General features: G+C 44.5%; 2 protein-coding genes and 1 long non-coding RNA gene across 11 annotated transcripts in view; 1 reads left to right on the forward strand and 2 right to left on the reverse strand.

Annotated features, from left to right (window-relative positions):
- Positions 1–396: 396 nt before the first annotated feature.
- ltb4r2b (leukotriene B4 receptor 2b) lies at positions 397–5,104 on the forward strand. The gene is made up of 5 exons (XM_052088310.1): positions 397–563; positions 1,963–2,530; positions 3,135–3,335; positions 3,420–3,463; positions 4,432–5,104. Exons 2-5 carry the CDS (start codon positions 1,964–1,966, stop codon positions 4,676–4,678), a joined length of 1,059 nt encoding a protein of 352 aa, XP_051944270.1. The 5' UTR covers positions 397–563; position 1,963; the 3' UTR covers positions 4,679–5,104.
- A 51-nt stretch (positions 5,105–5,155) lies between these two features.
- On the reverse strand, positions 5,156–6,406 carry LOC127616635 (uncharacterized). Its single transcript, XR_007967138.1, has 2 exons — positions 5,739–6,406; positions 5,156–5,645 (listed from the first exon to the last, which is right to left on the reverse strand). It is a non-coding gene; the product is annotated as an uncharacterized LOC127616635 (long non-coding RNA).
- Positions 6,407–6,863: 457 nt separating this feature from the next.
- LOC127616581 (supervillin-like) overlaps positions 6,864–19,623 on the reverse strand; it is a 29,967-nt gene continuing 17,207 nt past the window's right edge. For 6 of the 9 annotated variants that reach the window (XM_052088246.1, XM_052088242.1, XM_052088243.1 and 3 more), the window contains 24 exons: positions 19,087–19,561; positions 17,662–17,788; positions 17,403–17,459; positions 16,746–16,823; positions 16,314–16,470; positions 16,051–16,146; positions 15,879–15,959; positions 15,453–15,809; positions 15,061–15,219; positions 14,859–14,995; positions 14,615–14,762; positions 14,400–14,545; positions 14,146–14,321; positions 13,855–14,002; positions 13,469–13,748; positions 13,245–13,396; positions 12,414–12,519; positions 12,137–12,344; positions 10,867–11,000; positions 10,352–10,507; positions 10,123–10,266; positions 9,621–9,742; positions 9,096–9,251; positions 6,864–7,254 (listed from right to left, as the gene is read on the reverse strand). In XM_052088246.1, the coding sequence (XP_051944206.1) occupies positions 7,168–7,254; positions 9,096–9,251; positions 9,621–9,742; positions 10,123–10,266; positions 10,352–10,507; positions 10,867–11,000; positions 12,137–12,344; positions 12,414–12,519; positions 13,245–13,396; positions 13,469–13,748; positions 13,855–14,002; positions 14,146–14,321; positions 14,400–14,545; positions 14,615–14,762; positions 14,859–14,995; positions 15,061–15,219; positions 15,453–15,809; positions 15,879–15,959; positions 16,051–16,146; positions 16,314–16,470; positions 16,746–16,823; positions 17,403–17,459; positions 17,662–17,788; positions 19,087–19,561 (3,887 nt within the window). In that variant the 3' untranslated portion in view covers positions 6,864–7,167. Of the gene's footprint in view, positions 7,255–9,095; positions 9,252–9,620; positions 9,743–10,122; positions 10,267–10,351; positions 10,508–10,541; positions 10,793–10,866; positions 11,001–12,136; positions 12,345–12,413; positions 12,520–13,244; positions 13,397–13,468; positions 13,749–13,854; positions 14,003–14,145; positions 14,322–14,399; positions 14,546–14,614; positions 14,763–14,858; positions 14,996–15,060; positions 15,220–15,452; positions 15,810–15,878; positions 15,960–16,050; positions 16,147–16,313; positions 16,471–16,745; positions 16,824–17,402; positions 17,460–17,661; positions 17,789–19,086; positions 19,562–19,623 lie in introns of those variants that run through there. The other 3 variants (XM_052088244.1, XM_052088245.1, XM_052088248.1) reach the window with 3 other exon arrangements.

The raw sequence follows: 19,623 nt of genomic DNA on the forward strand, positions 1-19,623 counted from the left end.
TGACGCAATCTTGGGGCATTTTAGGGCATTTAAGGATGAGCACAAAAACACAAATAGAAGAATTTTGCAGCGAATAACGGAAGACAGATTAAAAACAATGCAAATAGCTGAATTCATGTTTCATATTTCAATTCATATTTCTTGTCTCAAAGTGTTTTCATACAAATATCGTCATGGGTATACGATTACGTTTCTCTTGGTGAGTGATGGAATACAGCGTCATCAAATTTACAAATTTGGATGACGTCGCCACCACAACAGTTGGATGCTTATAAATTGTACTTTCAATATCACCATATAAATATAAAAGGGCCTCAGACATACAATGGCTCGATTCACTGAACAAGAACAACACTCCAATGAATAAAAAGTTAAAATTTTCATAGGAAAAGGGAAGTGCACACGCCTGTGTGCATGTCACAGCATGTGTGCGCGCGCAAGTGTAGGGTGTGATTCACGTTAGGATGGACCGCCGTGACACGGTAAGTCACTCAAGGCAACAGACAGAGCACGGAGCAGGACAAGTGGAATATTTTCCTTTGGACAATTTGCGTCCTGGAAAGGTCAGTGATTCTTAACATATGTTCCGTTCGGATCTCTGTCAACGGTGCCGCCTTCTCTGACTAGCTTTTCATTTCAGTTTACCTGACCATAAATGACGGCCCATTTTGGGGGGATTGGTATTGATAAAGCGGAGGAAAATAATTATTTTTGTAATGGGTTGGTCATTATAAGTACTTTTTCTGAAAAGAAGACGAGCTATTATCTCACACCTTCCTAAAAAGGAAAGCTTGAAGCTGTTATACATGATCAGATATAACCATGTGAGCAGACACGTATTATTACAAAGGCCATTTTTACTTAGATTTGTTGCAATAAGTAAATATTCTAGTTATCAATTTTTTATTAGGATCTACAGTATATTATAACAGATTTTTATTGAAAAACATTATGCATGCATATTTTCACTTTGTCCTGTTGACAAAGTTTGGTTTTGATCTTCACATGACTGTTTTTAGACTTTGTGTGACCCCAAATTTACTATTTGCATTTTAAAGCCTCACTGGAGGTGAAATGCAGTCAATGTAGCAACAGGCGTTGTTTTAAGTGAAATGTTCGGGGCTGCGTGTTTTAGCATGCAGAGTGAAAGCTGTTGGCTTCAGATCCTTGCGTGAATATTTGTGAGACAACGTCAGGCTGGTGGTTTATGTAAAATAAGAGAAAATCTCAAATCACACCAGTTATGATAAAAGTAGAATAGCGCTTGGTAAAGCACAGCTCTCCGGGTCAAGACATCTTAAAAATCAAGGGAAGAAACTGTATTCAAAGAAATAAAATAAAGTGAAGAATCACATCAGTAATTACATGAAAACACTCTCAAAACGATGCCTAAAACTTGCTCGGAACAACCCCCCCCCCAAAAACAAAGTTGTGATGCAGCCAAGAATCAAGTGAAAACTATGCAAAGAACCAAAGGAATAAAAAACTGACATAGCCAAGAACCTCAAAGAGAACCACTTTATTGGTGAGTACCAATTAAAAACCAAGTCAATGACCAGGAAAAAACAAAACAAACAATAACAAATCAAGTCAAAAACTGAAACGGTCAAAACCAAGTTAACGGCAGGAGGAACCAATATGTTCCAGCTCTGTCAAAAACAATTTTAAACACACACAAAAAAAGTCACCAATCAAAAAAATATTGAAAATCACCCTTGAACCATGTCAACAACCATTTTAAGAACCAAGTCAAAAACCACAACAAAAGCCACATGAAATGAGAGTCAAGAATCAGTCCCCAAAACAATCTAAAATAAACACAAAACAAAAATCAAGTCAGGAGCCTGCACATCAAAAAACGTCAAGAACCAAGACAGGAACCAGCCAAGAACCTCCTTGTTGTGAAATCGGTTTTCATTCACAAAAATAAGGCCACCTCCATGCTCTTTACTCTCCGTCCAGCATGAACAACCTGAGCGATGTCATCGCGCGCAACAACAATCCCGAAGATGACAGCGTGGTGAGCAATGACTACACCACCACGGTGGGCGCCCTCATCTTGAGTCTGGTCTTCCTGCTGGGGGTGCCCGGCAACCTCTTCATCGTGTGGAGCATCCTCGCCCGCGCCCGCCGCCGCTCTGTCACCACGCTGCTCATCCTCAACCTGGCGTGCGCCGACGGCTTCCTCATGGCCCTCACCATCTTCTTCATAGTCTACCTGGCCAAGCAGACGTGGGTTTTCGGCACGGCCATGTGCAAGGGCCTCTTCTACCTCTGCAATGTCAACATGTACGCCTCCATCTTCCTCATCACGCTGATGAGCGTGCACCGGCTGGTGGTGGTAGTGCTGCCCCGCAAGACGGCGGCCAGGCTTAGCAGGAAGCTGGTGCGCCGCGTCATTCTGGGCATGTGGCTGTTGGTGGCCATCACCGCGTTGCCCTCCCTGGTGTTCCGGGATGTACGGGAAGACAAAGACGACCGGAACAAGACGCGACACGTGTGCGTGCCCAACCACACGCTGCCTCGTTACGTAAGCACCCATAGCCAAAGTTGATAATGGTCGATGTTATTTTGTGACGGTTGCGACGGGCAGAACAGATAAGATTTTATCTTCGATTTTTAATATAGAAGGCAATTTTATCTTCAATGAACATCCATCCATCGTCCGCTTTATTCTCACAAGGGTGGAGGAGCCTATCCCAGCCGTCTTCGGGCAGTAGGCGGGGGTGGGGGGACCCTGAACCGGTTGCCAGCCAATCGCAGGGCACACAGAGACAACCATGTGCACTCACACTCACACCTAAGGACAATTTAGAGTGTTCAATCAGCCCGTCATGCATGTTTTTGGAATGTGGGAGGAAACCGGAGTACCCAGAGAAAACCCACACAGGCCCGAAGAGAAAATGCAAACTCCACACAGGGAGGCCGGAACGTTTTCAAAAATTTGACACTCTGATCCGGTGACGCGGGCCAATTTAGTTTATTTATTTATTTAGTTTATTAGAATATGCGGCGGGCCAATGATAAACGTACAGTGGCCGTACTTTTGTGATGTGTAGGAAAACCAACCCCATCAGTCAAACATACGAGCAGATCCATGGCATTAAAAAAAAATAAAAAATCACTGTGTGCAGGTGAGGTTCCAGTACTCCTTAGAAACAGTGGCGGGCTTCGTCCTGCCTTACGCCGTCATCATCACTTGCTACGTGCTCATTCTAAAGCGCCTAAGAGAGACCAAGTTCCGCCGGAAGGTCCGCAGCGAAAAGCTTATCCTGGCCATTGTGGTGATGTTCTGTCTCTTCTGGTTGCCGTACCACGTCATCAACATGATACAGGTTTGCCTAATAACTTTTACATCACGATCGTCAAAGCTTAATGGTGCATTCTTTTCAACAAACACTGTTTTGGTCTGGTCCAAGGTGGCGGCCGAATGGTACTCGGAGGGATCACGCAGACGAGAAGTGTGAGTTGAAAGAAATCAAAACATTTTTGACTGTGTGAAACCGTATAGCAAATCGCTTCTGTTGGTTTCCTCCCACATTCCAAAAACATGCCTGGCAGGCTGATTGAACACTCTAAATTGTCCCTAGGTGTGAGTGTGAGTGCGAATGGTTGTTCGTCTCTGTGTGCCCTGCGATTGGCTGGCAACCGATTCAGGGTGTCCCCCGCCTACTGCCCGGAGACAGCTGGGATAGGCTCCAGCACACCCCGCGACCCTAGTGAGGATCAAGCGGTTAGGAAGATGAATGAATGAATGGTTTGAGCGAAGGAATCGAAAGCATGATTTTTGCGAACACAGAGTTCTCCACAAACGTACCTTACATGTTTTATAAACCATTTTCTTGATTTGTCTCGGGCAAACTTCTCAGCTAACCTGACCCTCAAAACATTCATTCATTCATCTTCCTAACCGCTTGATCCTCACTAGGGTCGCGGGGGGTGCTGGAGCCTATCCCAGCTGTCTCCGGGCAGTAGGCAGGGGACACCCTGAATCGTTTGCCAGCCAATCGCAGGGCACACAGAGACGAACAACCATTCGCACTCACACTCACACCTAGGGACAATTTAGAGTGTTCAATCAGCCTGCCATGCATATTTTTGGAATGGGGGAGAAAACCCACGCAAGCCCAGGGAGAACATGCAAACTCCACACAGGGAGGCCGGAGCCGGAATCGAACCCGGTACCTCTGCACTGTGAAGCCCACGTGCTAACCACTGGACTGCCGGGCCGCCCCCTCAAAACATACTGTATATATACATACACACATACATATCCTTTTTTCTTTAAATCAAACCTAATTTGAACCTTGAACACAATTTGCAGTCAACATCTCAGATTGAGATGCTCCTTTCCTGAACATGTTAGCTTCCGACCAAGTACATCGCTTACCTTTGACCTCATGAACCAAGCCTGCTGCGTCTCCCTCGTAGTCTGGAGCACATCTACCAGACGAGCCGTGCCGTGACGTCAGCCCTGGCCTTCATCAGCAGCTGCGCCAACCCCGTCCTGTACACCTTCGCTGGCAAATCGTACATCAAGAAGAACGGCTTGGGCTTCATGGCGCGTCTCTTCGAGGGGACGTCACTGGATCAGACAGGGACCAAGCGGAACAAGGACGTGACGCTCAGCAACGTGGACTCCGGCGCAGCCTCGTCGCCGGCACAAAATGGACAATGACGAGCGTTGAAGGAACTGACGTGCTTGAAAGGAGAGCACAAATAGCGCATGTGGAACATGCAGACTTTTGTAACGATAACCAAACTGACCATTTAATTGTCATTTACAACTCGTCACGCAAGATCCTGGGACATACCAAGGGAAATTACCCGATTTCACTTAATTGCTTGAATTACCAGTTAATGTAGGCAATTTGAAATACAATATAAATTTGTTCCAGTTTACAGAATTGTAGATATTTGGTTCAATTGAACAAAAAATGCCGTTTGATGAAATGCATCTAATCCCATTTGTAATTGACGTTATGACATGATGCATGACACTGGAAGCAGAAATTTGTAAGAGCCGTTTTAGAGTTTGAACACTTCTGTCAGGTAGTGTACCACTGTACCTAATAACATGGTGGCATTCTGTCAACATTCTTCAGTATGTCATACGTCAGTCATGTGCAACAGTTCACAAATCAAACTACACACATTTAAACAAAATTATTTTATTAGACACGTTTGAGGTGTGTACACAAAATTCTAGACTATGCATGACTGAGGAGAAACATTGGGGTGAGGAATGCCACATTCACCTTAAACTTACCACCCGTCAAAAGGAAATTGTCACTTTCACACATTTCATATTAATGTCTTAGTACACAAGATGAACAGTGAAAAGTGGGGGAGGTTACAAAATTAAAGTTCTAATCTCAAGTCAATTTAAACTTAAAAACACCTTCACCCCAAAACAATCAATAGTCCACAATTTATGAGTGCCTTATTTCAAAATCTCAATTCACTTCTCCACCCCCATCTTTTCAGTGTATACTGCCACACAATTACACTTGTAAAGGTAGTATTTGTAAAACTCTTGAAGTGTTGACTAAATGTCATCGCTGTAGGTGGCACTGAAACTTTCAAAATTTATTTAAACTCTACTCAACGTTCTGGGGCAGCACAATACAGCTCAGGAACATCACCTACAAAGAAAAAACAAAAAAGACCTGCATGTAAAAGCTGTAATGTAGATCCATACGTGAATAATAGTGTGCGAAGGACAGTTCGAGATCCACCTTGGTATCAAGGTCACTGCAGAGAACCTAAAAATAAAGAATGGATTTTTCTTTGCATTAGAAACCGTTCAACCAATCATTTAAAAACAAGCACCACACCTCTCCGCGAGGTGTGGGGGTCAAACACATCAGTGCAGTGAATAATAATCATCAGACTCAGCTGAAACACGGACTCACATGCAACTCATCATTGAAAGCTTGACCCACGGGGTTAAAAAGACGACATTTTGTTTGACGAGGATCCAAACGAGCGCTAGAACAGGTGGCGCCTTACAAAAATGCGCTGGATAAATGAGCGGCACTGTACCCCACGTTCCAAGACTTCACTAAGGAGCCGTTTCACAACTCGAAATTACAGTCAAAAGTTGAAATGCATCACTTGGGGTTAAGCTGCCATTTTGTTAGGAGTGGCACAAGAACCACGCGGTGAGCTGCCCTAGCAGGAAGCTCGCCAACAATTCAACACGGAAATAACTTATTAAGCGCACCACAAGTGAACAACGAACAATAAACGGCTATTCGAAGACAGAGAGTAAAACTTGGACATACCATGTGAAAGTGTTGACAATTCGGTCAACCCAACAGTTGTCCACAACTGCGACCAAACAAGGAGGAGAGGGACCGGCGGGCCAGTGACGGCTCCTTTTATGTGGTTATCAGCGTCACGTGACTCCAGGCAGGGGGCGAAAAAGACTTCCTGGGTTGGAGTGGCGTACTTCCGTCGATGTAATTAGTTTTTTAATACTACTATTAACAATACTACTACTACTAATAATAACAGTACGACTAATAGTAATAATAATTATAATAATGGTGCAATAAAATGTTATTTTTATTTCATGGAACTGACAGCTTTTTTCTTCATAGACAATATTACAAAGAATGCATCCTCAATCAAAGAGGGGTTAAAAGTGTAATCAATATAGTGCACCCCTGTACAGTATACTCGTGGGCCAGCATCCATCACGTATTTACAGATTTTTTTTCAAATTGTATTCACTCTATTGTCATTTATTTATTCATTCATTCCACGGAAACGACATAATTTTGTTTAAAAAAAAATCCCAATCAGTTAAAGTGGGCTCAAAAGTGCTTTCATTTATGAAGTAGGACACACAAAATGACTCCATTTTGGATTCTCTAAGCTTTATGCCACCGTCTTTATATAAACTGTACACAAGAAAATTAAGCAAAGGCACTATACATGATTTTAAATCAAACATTTACATTGTAACGATGATGCCAAATCTGCACACTTGTGTAACGTGGTGTCAGCTCAGCTCCACAAAAACCAACACATTTGGTGTTGCGATTTCCCGACACACAACAGGAAGTGCCTTTCAAGTCTTCATGCCATTTCCCTGTAAATTTCCATCTTTCTCTTTCCCTCTTTTTGTGCTTTTCTTGTTCCATCTTTAATGAAACCTGCTTAAAACAGTCCTTTGGCCTTCTTCAAATTGACCTGTTTCCACCCTGGCAGACATTCATATTTGTCCCTCTTCATCTCCAGAGCCTCCTACAAAGTACACACACACACACAAGTGCATAGCAAAGTGAAAATCAAAACAGCAACTGTAACGCACAAGGAAAACAATTGGTAACCATAAATCCATTTGACAGCACCTCTGTCAAATAAAAAACATCCAACCAATTCTTTGTTTGTCAGTAGTGCTTGTCCTCTTTCGGGTTATACTGCACGTAAACTATCCGAGCCGACTTTGGGCAAGAGGCAGGCTACACGCTGGACTGGTCTCCAGCCAATGAGCAAGGGTATAAAAGACAAACAAGCATTAATGCTTATATTCACACCCACGGACACTATGGTGAAGGGAATGTGTGTTTGCGAAAGGTGAGATGGATGAATTACATCGAGAAAACCTACACAAGGACAGAGGGTAAAGCACATAGCATGGCCAGAGCCAAAATTGAAACTCCGAACCTCAGATCTGAGGCAAACATTCCATTGTGCTGTCAGGTAACAACCAATCAGCTTTCATGTTTTTTGAGTTAGGTCATGGGACACTGGAAAGCTGAGCCGTGACTGGTCATTAGCTGAGCTAACGACTCTAATGTCATTTGCAGTCGAAAGCAAGTGACAAAATAGCCGCCCATGTGAGATGGATAAAAACGAGTGGATTTTGCTGCTGGATTCACATTCCACAAACTCAATATGAATTAGAATAATGTGTTCAGACTAGTGGGACACCATACAACATAATAAAAATGTGAGCTTAATTTTACCTTTAAAGAAACTAATAATACGCACACAGTGATCGTGACTGACATGATATTTCTTTAATGTTACTATTTTTAGAATGGCTCAATCATTTTTAACACTTAGGTGCCGTTTAAGAAAAGTGTGAGAATTTTTGCGGTATGTGACATGCACCAACATGTGTGGCTAGCTGCTATTCACCATTCATTTGAATCATTGGTCATGCTTCACGTTGTACACTGTGAGAGTGATGCATTCATTTATTAATCTGGAGGAAAGTGAACATCAGGAAGAAAAAGAGTGACACGCATGTGTTTTTACGACAGTAGGGAAAACAATAGCGCAAAGAATGCGAGGAAATCCATAGCTGCAGACAATCACAATGCAACCCACCACACTTCCTTTCCTGTTCAGTTCTTATTTTTCAAGGGTGGTCGTCGTGCACAGAAAATGTGATTTGACAGTATGAGAGTTTAAAGGGTAATCTTACCTCAACACATTTAGTACTTGCTCTGAAAAGTGGGAGTTAAAGGGCACATATAATGGAAATGTGAGTCTTTAATAATAAATAATAACTTTTTTTCTGCCTCTTTGTCTCAAAACCTGTCTGTGAACAAATCTTTCTGAGTGATTTTACCAAATTGTGACATCGACGTCCACATCTAACGTTTATGTAATGAGGAGACGGGACCATGGAATGTTGTGTCATGGTGTGGTAGGAGGGTGTTAGCCAAAATAGCAATATGACTGAAATGTTTTTAAAAATTCTAATCGGGAGTGACATCAGACAGAACAACGTAAGAACTTGAACGCCTATATGAGCATTAGTCGTTATCTCGGGCAAGTTACTGAGTGATTATGACTAGGCCCATTTCTACTGCTACAGCAAAGAGTTAGCTAGCTCTGCCTTCAGTCCGATAATTCATCTTTCTTGGATGCAATAATTTCCTGAACGGCTACCTCTGCGTCGTTCTCTAAATTTCTAAGCAAAGAGTTGACGCCACACAAGCCTGTTAGCTCGTTGGCTAGCTGGTGGGATCTGTGGAGTTTGTCTAACATTAGTGATATAGAGTATCGTTGGCAACCATATGGGGTTTGCCCCATTTTTCATTAAAAGCAACATTAACGTCCATTTTCCTGACCTCGAAGTCACGGTCTGACAAGTAGATCTCCAGGCGTAGTGGGTCCACACCCTCAGGGAGCGGCCGGGCCCTCAGCTGGTCCAGCGGGAATGTGTTCCGACTGAGCCGGGCCAGTACGTCCTCGACCAAGATGATCTGGTTGCACACCTCTGCTTCCTGCAGACACAGCAATGGCTTTTTAAGGAGAAGCTCTTTGGTCCAAAATTTCATCTGTTACTTTGAAATGTCGGTACTGTTGTAAACGATAGACACATGTAATTGTAACCAGTCAACCCACTTTAGGTTCCCGACCCAACAGTTCAGAATCACTGATGTATTAGTTACAGCTGTAGCTGTTGTGAAAGCGCTATATCAATCAGGATGTATTGTATTGTATTGTAGTGTGTTACATCAGCCATGTCATGTTAGCTGATCACACTTTACACAACAATTTACTTGTTTGCTGTAGGGTCCTGGGGAATCCAAAAGGTGGGTTCTCATATAGGGCGCCATTCAAGCTAGGACTGCCATTGAACGTGACATTACCCTCTCTGAGATCTCGGCGACATCCTCCCGGTGCTCCCAGCTAGGAAACATGTTGGTGAAGGTGAGCGGTTCCAGTCCAGCGTGTATCAGGTAGGACTTCTGAGGTTTCCGGTCACTCTTCTCTGCCAAAAACACAACAGACTGCCATTGAAATCCACTGGAAGTTTATCGTGGGAGATAGGTTGTCAGGAGGAAACTTAAAAACGGAATTATTGTCAAGGTATCTGTTTGAACCCATGAACTGGGATCAATGTTCTATTTATTTCAGATTTTCTGTTTAGTATTTTTTTAAAATAAGTTTTAGATACCTGTAGCTTCTATTGGGTGTCTGTTTCACATATTGTTGAATGGTAAACCTTGGTTGCCCTTGTGTTAATTAAGTAAGCTGCTTTATTACTTGATGTGATATTTTAAAAAGCCATGCTAAAATAAAATAAAATAAAATATAGAAATTGGGTTAGTAGTATTGGGCTGGGGAAGGGGGGGGGGGGGTTAAGGTTACCCTTGCAGTACTGTAGCACTGTCTCCATGGCGCACTTCCTGTCCACATCCCAGCGCATGCGAGCTGATCCACTGCTCTCGCTGTCCTGTGGCCACCAGCCTTGCCACAAATAGACCTCATGGAAGTTGTCCACCAGGAACAGCGCTGGGAAAGCCACACATTCCAGTATTCTTTTGAGTCTAAACCCTGAACTAAAGAAGGAGAAAACTGGTTCTGAGACGAGCCTCACCCGGTTGCACCACGTTGTAGAGCTCCTCCTGCAGGAAGGGCAGCGAGCTGACAAGGTCCGGCACACGGGACGGGTGGAAGAACTCGGTCGCCACAAACTCTCCTGATGTGCTGGTCAATTGGAAGAGCCGTGGAGTGAAGTTGAATTTTCCAGGGTCTGCAGGAAGAAATATTTCATTGTTACTTTATCCCAATAATGTCCTCTGAATTCCACATGTTCACTCACTGTGTACAAATACTTTTGTCAAATTTCACTTTTTTTTTTTTTTACCTGCATGTGTCACAAAACTTTTGTCCTAAGCTCACATTGTCTTTACTTTTTGTCCTTACGGAGTTGTCCCAATATCGTTGATTTGGGAATTCTGATTCTGAAGCATGTTGCCTTGTGTTGGTCTGAGGTGTGAAACATGACCTTGTATAGGATTGTAAACTCTAAATTACCCTTTTAAGGACAAAAGATCAAAATTAATACTATGTATCATGAGAATACAGTTGTGTGAGGTGGACATTTGTCACCTTGCAGCATGCAGTCGTAGGCCTTCCTGTCCTTGTGTCCCAGAGCCTCCCAGAAGCCCGGCGGCTCCACGCCCTCATCGCACTCGTGGATGGTCACCTTACTGCTGCTGTGGAGTCCTGCTTCAAGAGGACACCTGAAGGGAAATATGTCCCAAAAGTATTTTGATATTATTTAATCATTATATTGAACATACTGTATTTAATCATCTTCTCTCTCTCTCTCTCTCTCTCTCTCTCTCTCTCTCTCTCTCTCTCTCTCTCTCTCTTCACACCTTAATTTATAGAATATTATTTGTATTTATTTATTTAACTGAAGTTTTATTTTTAAGGACATTGTGTCCCAGTGTGGGACGAATAAAGGATATCTTATCTTATCTTATCTTATTTTACTTCTGTTTCGATGTATTTATTGATGTATTAATGAATTTATCTGTATTGGCATTTGTATTTATTCAATAGTATTTGCATGTATTAAAATTTCTTTAGGGCGGCCCGGTAGTCCAGTGGTTAGCACGTCAGCTTCACAGTGCAGAGGTACCGGGTTCGATTGCAGCTCCGGCCTCCCTGTGTGGAGTTTGCATGTTCTCCCCGGGCCTGCGTGGGTTTTCTCCGGGTGCTCCGGTTTCCTCCCACATTCCAAAAACATGCATGGCAGGCTGATTGAACACTCTAAATTGTCCCTAGGTGTGAGTGTGGGTGTTTGTTCGTCTCTGTGTGCCCTGTGATTGGCTGGCAACCAATTCAGGGTGTCCCCTGCCTACTGCCCGAAGACAGCTGGGATAGGCTCCAGCACCCCCCGCGACCCTAGTGAGGATCAAGATGACTCGGAAGATGAATGAATGAATGAATAAAATTTCTTTAATAAGGTTTGCATTTATTCAATGACATTTGTATCCAGCAAATTTTATTTAGGGACATTTGTATTTATTTGAATGAATTTGACATCTATTACATGATAACTTTCATCATTAAATGAACAGTATTTTTCCATTGACAGGTATTTTGAACCAAAAAAATAGAAATTTTATTCATTCAAATGAAATTGTATTTTCCATTATTATTATTTTGTAATTATTGAAGGACATTTGATTTTTTTAATGGTATTTGGATTATTTCAGTAAAAGTTAATTTAATATTTGTGAGCATTTGTGTATTAAATTAATAGTATTTTATTTGCAGAAACATCTGTTTTGCATTTAAAAATCAATCCATAAAGATGGTGTGTTCATATCATACAATTAAAAGAAACAAAAAAAAAAACAACCCTTACTGTTCTTTGATCTTGAGCGCCGCCATGCTGGCCACACTGCGGGTATGCACCTGTGTCTTGCAGCCGTGCCACAGGTAGATGGCTGCCTTGTCGACACTTAGCAGGATCATGGATGTTCGGGAGCGCAGGCTGCTGCAGTGGCACGCCACTTCTAGCAGGTGGCCCTCTGCCAGCACCTCACCACGCACGCAGTACAGACGCCATTCGCCTAAAAAAAAAAGCCAGTGAATGCCACAAATCGATAGGCATGAATCATGAACTAAAAATACGCGTTTACTTTGGATATTCTCCTCCTCTTCTTCCCGCTTTCCGGCGTGGACGATCATCCCGCCGTTGAAACACTGCAGGAAACATGGAGGCTCTTTGCCCTGCTGTACTTGCACCTGATCAGCACAAAGAACAAATTTTCACACCCAGATCCTTAAAAAAATGTTGCATCATGAGTGCGAAGATCCACTTCATCTACAGAGAACTTCTATATAACACCAATCAGGAAAATCTATTTACAGTACGACTCTGCATTTTAAACAAAACGCAGCAAAGGTAACAATTGCATTTGGCCAATTTAATCAACAGGCCAGAAAAAAGCGGCAGACGTTAAATGGGACACGTCTGTCCCGGCAGCCGCTTCCACGCAGATGTTTCCGCGACTCTGATACGGCTCGGATACTACCTCGGAAACTTGGAAATTGCTAGGTTCCCTGTGTGCCCCACTTTGTGCAGGCAAAATAGCATCTTATACAGACACTAGTTTTACACAGAGATCCATAAAAAAGTTGGCGCATCAGAGCAAATGACAATCCTGACAGTCCGTTATAGAGAACACGGTGAACATGACAAATGCGTTTCAGCACAACAACGCGGACTGATTGGGCATGTAAATATTATTTATGGACCGATGAACCAGTCACAACTCTCGATGAACTCTGTCCGACAACAAGTGTCATGACCAGAAAAAAAAGCTGAATTGTTGTTGATGTTGAAACAGTGCATGGGTGTGGCCAGCACATTCCATTTTTTTAATGGACCAATAGGCTAATCACAAACCCTATGAACTCTACCTAGCAACAAGTGATGTAAAAAGGAAAAAAGATTCCTGTTTTTCTACCTGAGCCCCTCTCTCCTCATCCAGCTCAACCGTCATCAATGCCGACGTTCCTTTCTCGCCAACAGTGGAGTGTCGGCCTTGCCAGAAGAAATAGCAACATTTCTCCCGTCCCGGTCCAGTGCTCCTCACCTCTGGGTTATTTCTGCGTCCCACTGAGGCAAAACCAAGCTGTTAAAATCATCCACTGCGTGGAAACAGAACCCAGAGTGAAAGGCAGGACTTACCTGACGTGCTGACCATGTACTTCCATTTGACCACGTAGGCGTCACCTTCGTGGAACTGGCCGATGCTCTGCCGTGGTAGGCGGCTGTAGTCGAACTCCAAGATGTGCCACACGTCCACCGAAATGGTGCTGATCTCTTGAGTCCTCATGTGGTCCTCTGTCTCCACTGATCCATATCCGCGGCCCACATTCACGCCATCCAAGATAGTGGTGACAGATGACTGGAGGAGCGGCAGCATCAGGCTGGCGTCGTACGGCCGGCACTCACGCTTTGTGGACTTCTGGAAAAATGGCCCGGTGGTAAATAAGGCTGAAAAGCAATCACTTAGACTCCAAGTTGTGGTTTCTAAACCTGGCCGGTACAGTCAATCAGTATTCGATGCAAACCTGTTCTGATAGCTGATCGTTCACTTCTGTCGGTGACAGTGGCGGCTTCACTTCGGACCAGTCCCCAAACTTCTCCTTGAATAAGATGGTCTCATTGTACTCGGTGAGCCTGCCGAATATCGCCCATTCGGGACGGCCTCGGCCCTTCCTGTGGCAGATGATTACCGTATTGACGAAAAGTGGTTCAAGGCGAACCACGTCAGCTTGGGTAGTTTGCATCCTTTACATCAATTACAAATGTGTCCGGCGCCAGAGACTTCAAAGCTCCAAACAATAATCCAGGGTTTGTACCTTGGTATTAGGGTGTTGCAGCTTCCGGGGTCCAGGGGGTTGATGTCGCAGCAGGTGTAGTCAAAGGTACCATTCCAGAGATGTTTGGCCAGCTGAAAGGCCACCTTCCTCTGGGCCAGCGTCACTTCTTTGCCATGCCACACGTATACCTCGCTGCCAAAGTCCAACACCACCACCTGGTGCGCAGACCGTGAGCCACAGTGAAACTTCAACATATGTGATGTCCAGAGTGTTTTTGGCGCACCGGTGCTGACCTCGTTCGATGACAGCAAGGAGCAGCGAGGCACCTTCCCCCATTCATCATCATCAGGCATCAGTTTGTCATCGAGCAGGCGAAAGATGCAGTTGGTCTCCACGATGGCGTTCTCAAACCGGTCGTCCTCCTCTGGCGGACCAGCAACTAATCGCCCAGACAGGATGTGTGTCAAACTTTTTTCCATTCGTAGATAAAACTTGGATAATTTCTTACGTTGATAAGGAGTCTGTCCTCCGAGAATGGTCCAAAACTCTTGTGAATCTGGACTCTGCACTTGGGCGCCTTCCTCGATGATCTGTACCTTGGTTGCCCTGCAGCCCAAGTCTTTCTTCGTTTGGATGTACAAGGCCAGGTCCATAGCCTAAAAAAAAAAACAAAAACATCCATCCATATTTAGGACAGGGCTTATAGTCATGATGAATTAGACGTAACCACGTAATGTAGAACTAGAGATCACCTTGGCCCTCTCAATGACATTAGAGAACTCTCCTATCCACACAAAGCAGTGCTCGGGTGTCACGAGCAGGAAACAATCCCCGCTGTTCAGTGACGATGCTCTTGGCTCGACTAGTCTGGTCTGAACGTGGCGACGGCCTGAAAGAGAATATCGTAGATAAGACAAGAGCCTGGGTGGGTACCTCAGGTAAGAAACTTACTACCTTTGATGTGTAGAAGCATGAGGTTTTTGTACGGGACAGCGCTGTTGTTAGATGTGGGCGTGTCCGCTACGTTGACGCTGCGCAAACTCACAGTGCTGTAGTTCTCCTTACTGGACAAACCTGCTAGAGCTGCATCGGAATATTCTGATCTTTTAATCGCTGCAACATAGAGGAGGACCACTTTGAAGCAGATTGACACACAGCGGGGTTTTTAGGGGGGGGCGGGGGGGGGGGTTGTTGCTAATTTCATATAACAGCTAATCTAATTTAACGAAACCACTTTAGTAAGTAACTGACTAACTCAGATTGACAAACTAACTAACTCGCAGTAATATGAGAAGTTAAAAGATAATAATGTTGTAATGTCAGGAGTGTGTCTTCCATGCACTCACTCTTGTCGGAGGACATCCTCTTACTTTCCAGCTGAGCCACATTGAGCCTCTGCTCGGTATACTCGTGTCGTATGTCCTGGCGGGCGGCCAGCATCTTGACGGGATTGCGGGAGGCCTGCACGTTCCTGGATGGACGCACAGAGCGCTTGTGCTGCACCATGGCCGACGTCAACCTGCCAGAGCCCTGCTGTGAGCCGAAAATGGCGTCGAAGTCTTCGCTGAGCTCGATACGCGAGGGTATGTTTGGCAATTCAGCCACGCGGCGGTAGAAGTTAGAGAAGATCTCGTCGTCTAGCTTCATCACTTCCTTAACCGCCTTCTCTGTGACTGTCAGAGTGCTCTCCTGCAGTTCGGACACTATGGACACGAGAAGCCAAAATATTACGGACAGCTAAAAATGACCGCTGCCAAACAAAAAAAATGTACCTTTGCTGTTGAGGCGTCCCAAGAAGGTCTCCAACTTGTCCAACTTTTTATCTGACTCCATGTCTGCTCTGGCTTCAATGCCTACATAGAATGACCAGATACCAATCAAAGTCATCTTACCGAAGACAAATGCTCTTTAGTGAATATGATGTGTGACAAAATTCAAACGCACCCTCATGAGGTTTCCCAACCAGTGCGGTGCCGCTCTTGAGCTTGGTGGAGACGGGGGAAAGGATCGGCCCCATGACCGAGGAGGAGGCAGCCAGGCCTGCACAAAAAACAAAAAACATTTGACCAGGTCGGCCCTCATCCAAACAACGTGATGAAAAGCATATTGTTTCTAGCATAAAATGGGGTGTATAAAATATAACCAATGTAAGTGAGATACATTCCGTTTCACAAATTCTACAAACCAAAATCAAATTTTCTACGGACCTTTCTTCACCATGCGCGCTGCCACCGTGTACTGGCCGGAATCGTTGGCCGCACCCTTGCCCTTGCTCTTCCAGGCGTCCTCTCGCATTGAGATCATCTGTTTCCTCTCATCAATGGTCATCTGGGCTCCCTTGTCCTCCTTTGTGGCCGGCTGAGCCTGAAAACATAGGATAATGTCTGTCGACGTCTGCGAGGCTCACATTTAGCTTCGGTGGGATTTGGTTAACTCTAATCCCGAAACAAGTATGTCGCCTCCCTGTTAAGAACAATCACAGGAACGGCGTCGAACCAAGCAGAAAATCTGATGCACTCAAGCATGACAACAAAAAAAAATCGTTTCTCCGGGATCTCATCTCCACCAAAATAAAGAAATAATTTGAAAAAAAAGGTTGGATACCAAGCGAGGCAAATCAAAGCCGCCACCCCGCTTACCTGAGCGTGATGCTCAATGTACTGACACTTTTGTCCAAGGGAGAAAGGAGGAGAGAAAGTGGAGGAGAAGACAGGTTCCTGAGGATGGAGAGGTGGACGGATGAGTGAAAGGGAAAAGGAAGGAGGAAAGGAAAGAATGCACGAGCACGTACGTCAGAAACGTGAGAAGTTTCATGCCTCGCTAATTGGAAAATAGAAATCTTTTGGAGTCTTTTCGTGTATCTGGTCTTGACACTGTTACGGGTCCTCAAATTACACAAAGCCACCCTCACCACACCCCCACTTAAAAAAACAAACAAACATACAATTGATATTTTGCTCAACCCTTCATGACACGGAGTGCCACCCACCGACTCTTTGACCCAATCACAAATCACACTCATTCACCTTCACTGTCTCATAGTTGTTGGATCTGAGAGAACTCAAGCAACAATCCACGTAACATATTGCATAAGTGCAATAAATTATTAATATAGCATAGTACAGCAACAACGAGCGGCCCTGCTCCTTAATTTTCAAACTTGTATTGGCCTCTATTCCCAAAAAAGTCATGCCAGTGCTCTGAACAGCAAGCAAAGGAGGTGCAAACAATCTGCAAACGTGATTGGATGACACGGACGCCCATTTGAAGGTGATTGGCTGAAATGCGGGCCTTACCCACAGCTGATCTGACACGCACCCTCCCGAGTGGTCATGGATGACCATCTCTTCCTCCTGATGGGAGGGATGGGGTAGGGTGGGGGTGGGGGTTCAGGGAGGATACAAGGAATGGTAAGAGAGGGGGGCGATATTTGGAGAGGGTGATCTTGTCCACAGGGTTTATCATGTGACCAATTCAAAATGGCAGACAACATGAAATGCTTGTGGCAAGTGTGTGATGGGAGATCTGTATTGTCGCGGCGTGTTGACGTCACACCTTCTGATGCGTTGGCTCCGCCTCTTGTTGCCGGGGCGATTCGACGGATGCCACATTTGCCACTTCCTGTTTTTTGTTGATCCGATTCCTCCAGTCCTCCTCGCCGCTCTTCTTCAGCAGGGCCACTCTGACACAAATGCACAAATACTTTTGAATCATTACCTGTCAAGGTTAGTGGCTCAAAAACATCAAAAGCCATTACGTTACGCTTCCATCAGGGCCATGTTTATTCTCACTCGCCCTCCGTGAAAATTCTGCGGATAAGTCTACACACTCATTGTTCAAATGTTTGACTTTTGAGACATTAAAAAATGAGACTCTGATGGCAGATGATGTTACGTCAAATGCCTGTGTCAAAAACAATATATGTGTAAGAAAAACATCCACAATTTTCAATCAATTGGCCTCCAGACCATCAGGGGGCGACAATATGCCACAAACCACAATCTATTGAGCACATTCAGGATGTACTCCAAACCGGCAAAGGGTGATCACACTAACAGCTGATGGAACTAAAATCTCAGAAAGTGCTACCGCATAAAGGGAACCACGTTCATCTGTGCACCCGCTGTGAAAAGCATGGCATGAAATGTTTGCAAGCAGATCGGGTAGCCCTCTCAACTGCTCCTGCAAACAAGACATTACTGTAACTCTTGATGAATGACAAGACGTAACTTTTTGTAAAAATAACTTTGACTTTGGATGATTTGGTCCTTAAGACTTTAGGAAGTGCAATATAATGTTTAAAAATACTTTATTGAAACTTTGTGTGAACTTAGCACTCGAGTATGATGTGCCCGTGAATCGCCCCAAATAAAGATCAGTTGTTCTTGCAGCCTTTCCTGGCTTTGAAATTATTTTTCTTGGTGTATTAAAAAAAAAAACTGCCATTTGGGTGTGTAGACTTTTTAGATCCGTGGTATTTCTAGTACTACTAGTTCATGGAAATAGCAATCACTCAAGGGTGATAATTCAGGTCACATCAAGCACGCCTGAACGAAGAAAGATGATAGAAGAGAAAGTGTGTCATCACATCTCCTGAGTGAGTTTGTGGATGCATAAAAGCTAATGGAGCTCAAGTGTCTGATTCAGTCATTTTCAACTGCTTCTTGAACGGTCACAGACAGCAACATCGAAAATTCAGCCTAACACTAAATACATTTTAAACCAAACCGTAACCTTAATACGTAAAAATAACAGTCGAGCCTTCTCCCTTACGCTTAATCCTAACTTGTCAAATTCCAACACAACCTAGGAATGGTATTTTTGGAAACAATATGCAATAAATCCAGCGCCTCGACGCGAATCCCTTACGCCTTGAATGTTTTCCATTTCCTTTTGACTTGGCCCGTTAGTGGTCGCTACAGCGTTTCGTCCTTTTGATGACAATCGATGTATTTTGACCTACGGCATCTGGATACTCACCTCTCCTTGATGGACATTTGTTTGCTGGACATGCCGTAAGGTAGCCGGTCCGCGGAACCCGTGGGAGACAGCCTGCTGTAGTCGTCGCTGGGGCTCTGCTCCAGCGGCAACGACTGAGACTTGACCAGCGCGTGGCGGAAACCCTGTGGTTTTGGCGGCGTCGGCGGAGGCACTTGCAGTCTGGGTAGGGGCTGAGGGTCCGGTTGAAGGTAAGGCTTGGCGAGGACTTCCTGAATTTTGGCCTGGCTCTGCTGGGGCTGAGTGAATGGTTTGGGATAAATTGGCGGGGATTGGGATGGCTGTACGTATAAGTGGGGCTTTGGTGGCTCAGCGTGGGTTTGCGGCAGGAAGGATTTGGGTGGAGTCGGGGGAGGCTGAATGACAGGATGGGTCTGCTGGGCGCTTGAGACTTGAAATGTTGTGGAAGACACTGTGCTGATCAAAGGTCTTGGTGACACTGTGCAATCCCGCAGATCTGAAAGATTAATACACAAAATATGTGGCTGAGGTTGTAATACCACAGCAAATACTCCAACC

The sequence above is a fragment of the Hippocampus zosterae genome, chromosome 15 (assembly GCF_025434085.1).
Source record: "Hippocampus zosterae strain Florida chromosome 15, ASM2543408v3, whole genome shotgun sequence".
NCBI lineage: Eukaryota > Metazoa > Chordata > Actinopteri > Syngnathiformes > Syngnathidae > Hippocampus > Hippocampus zosterae.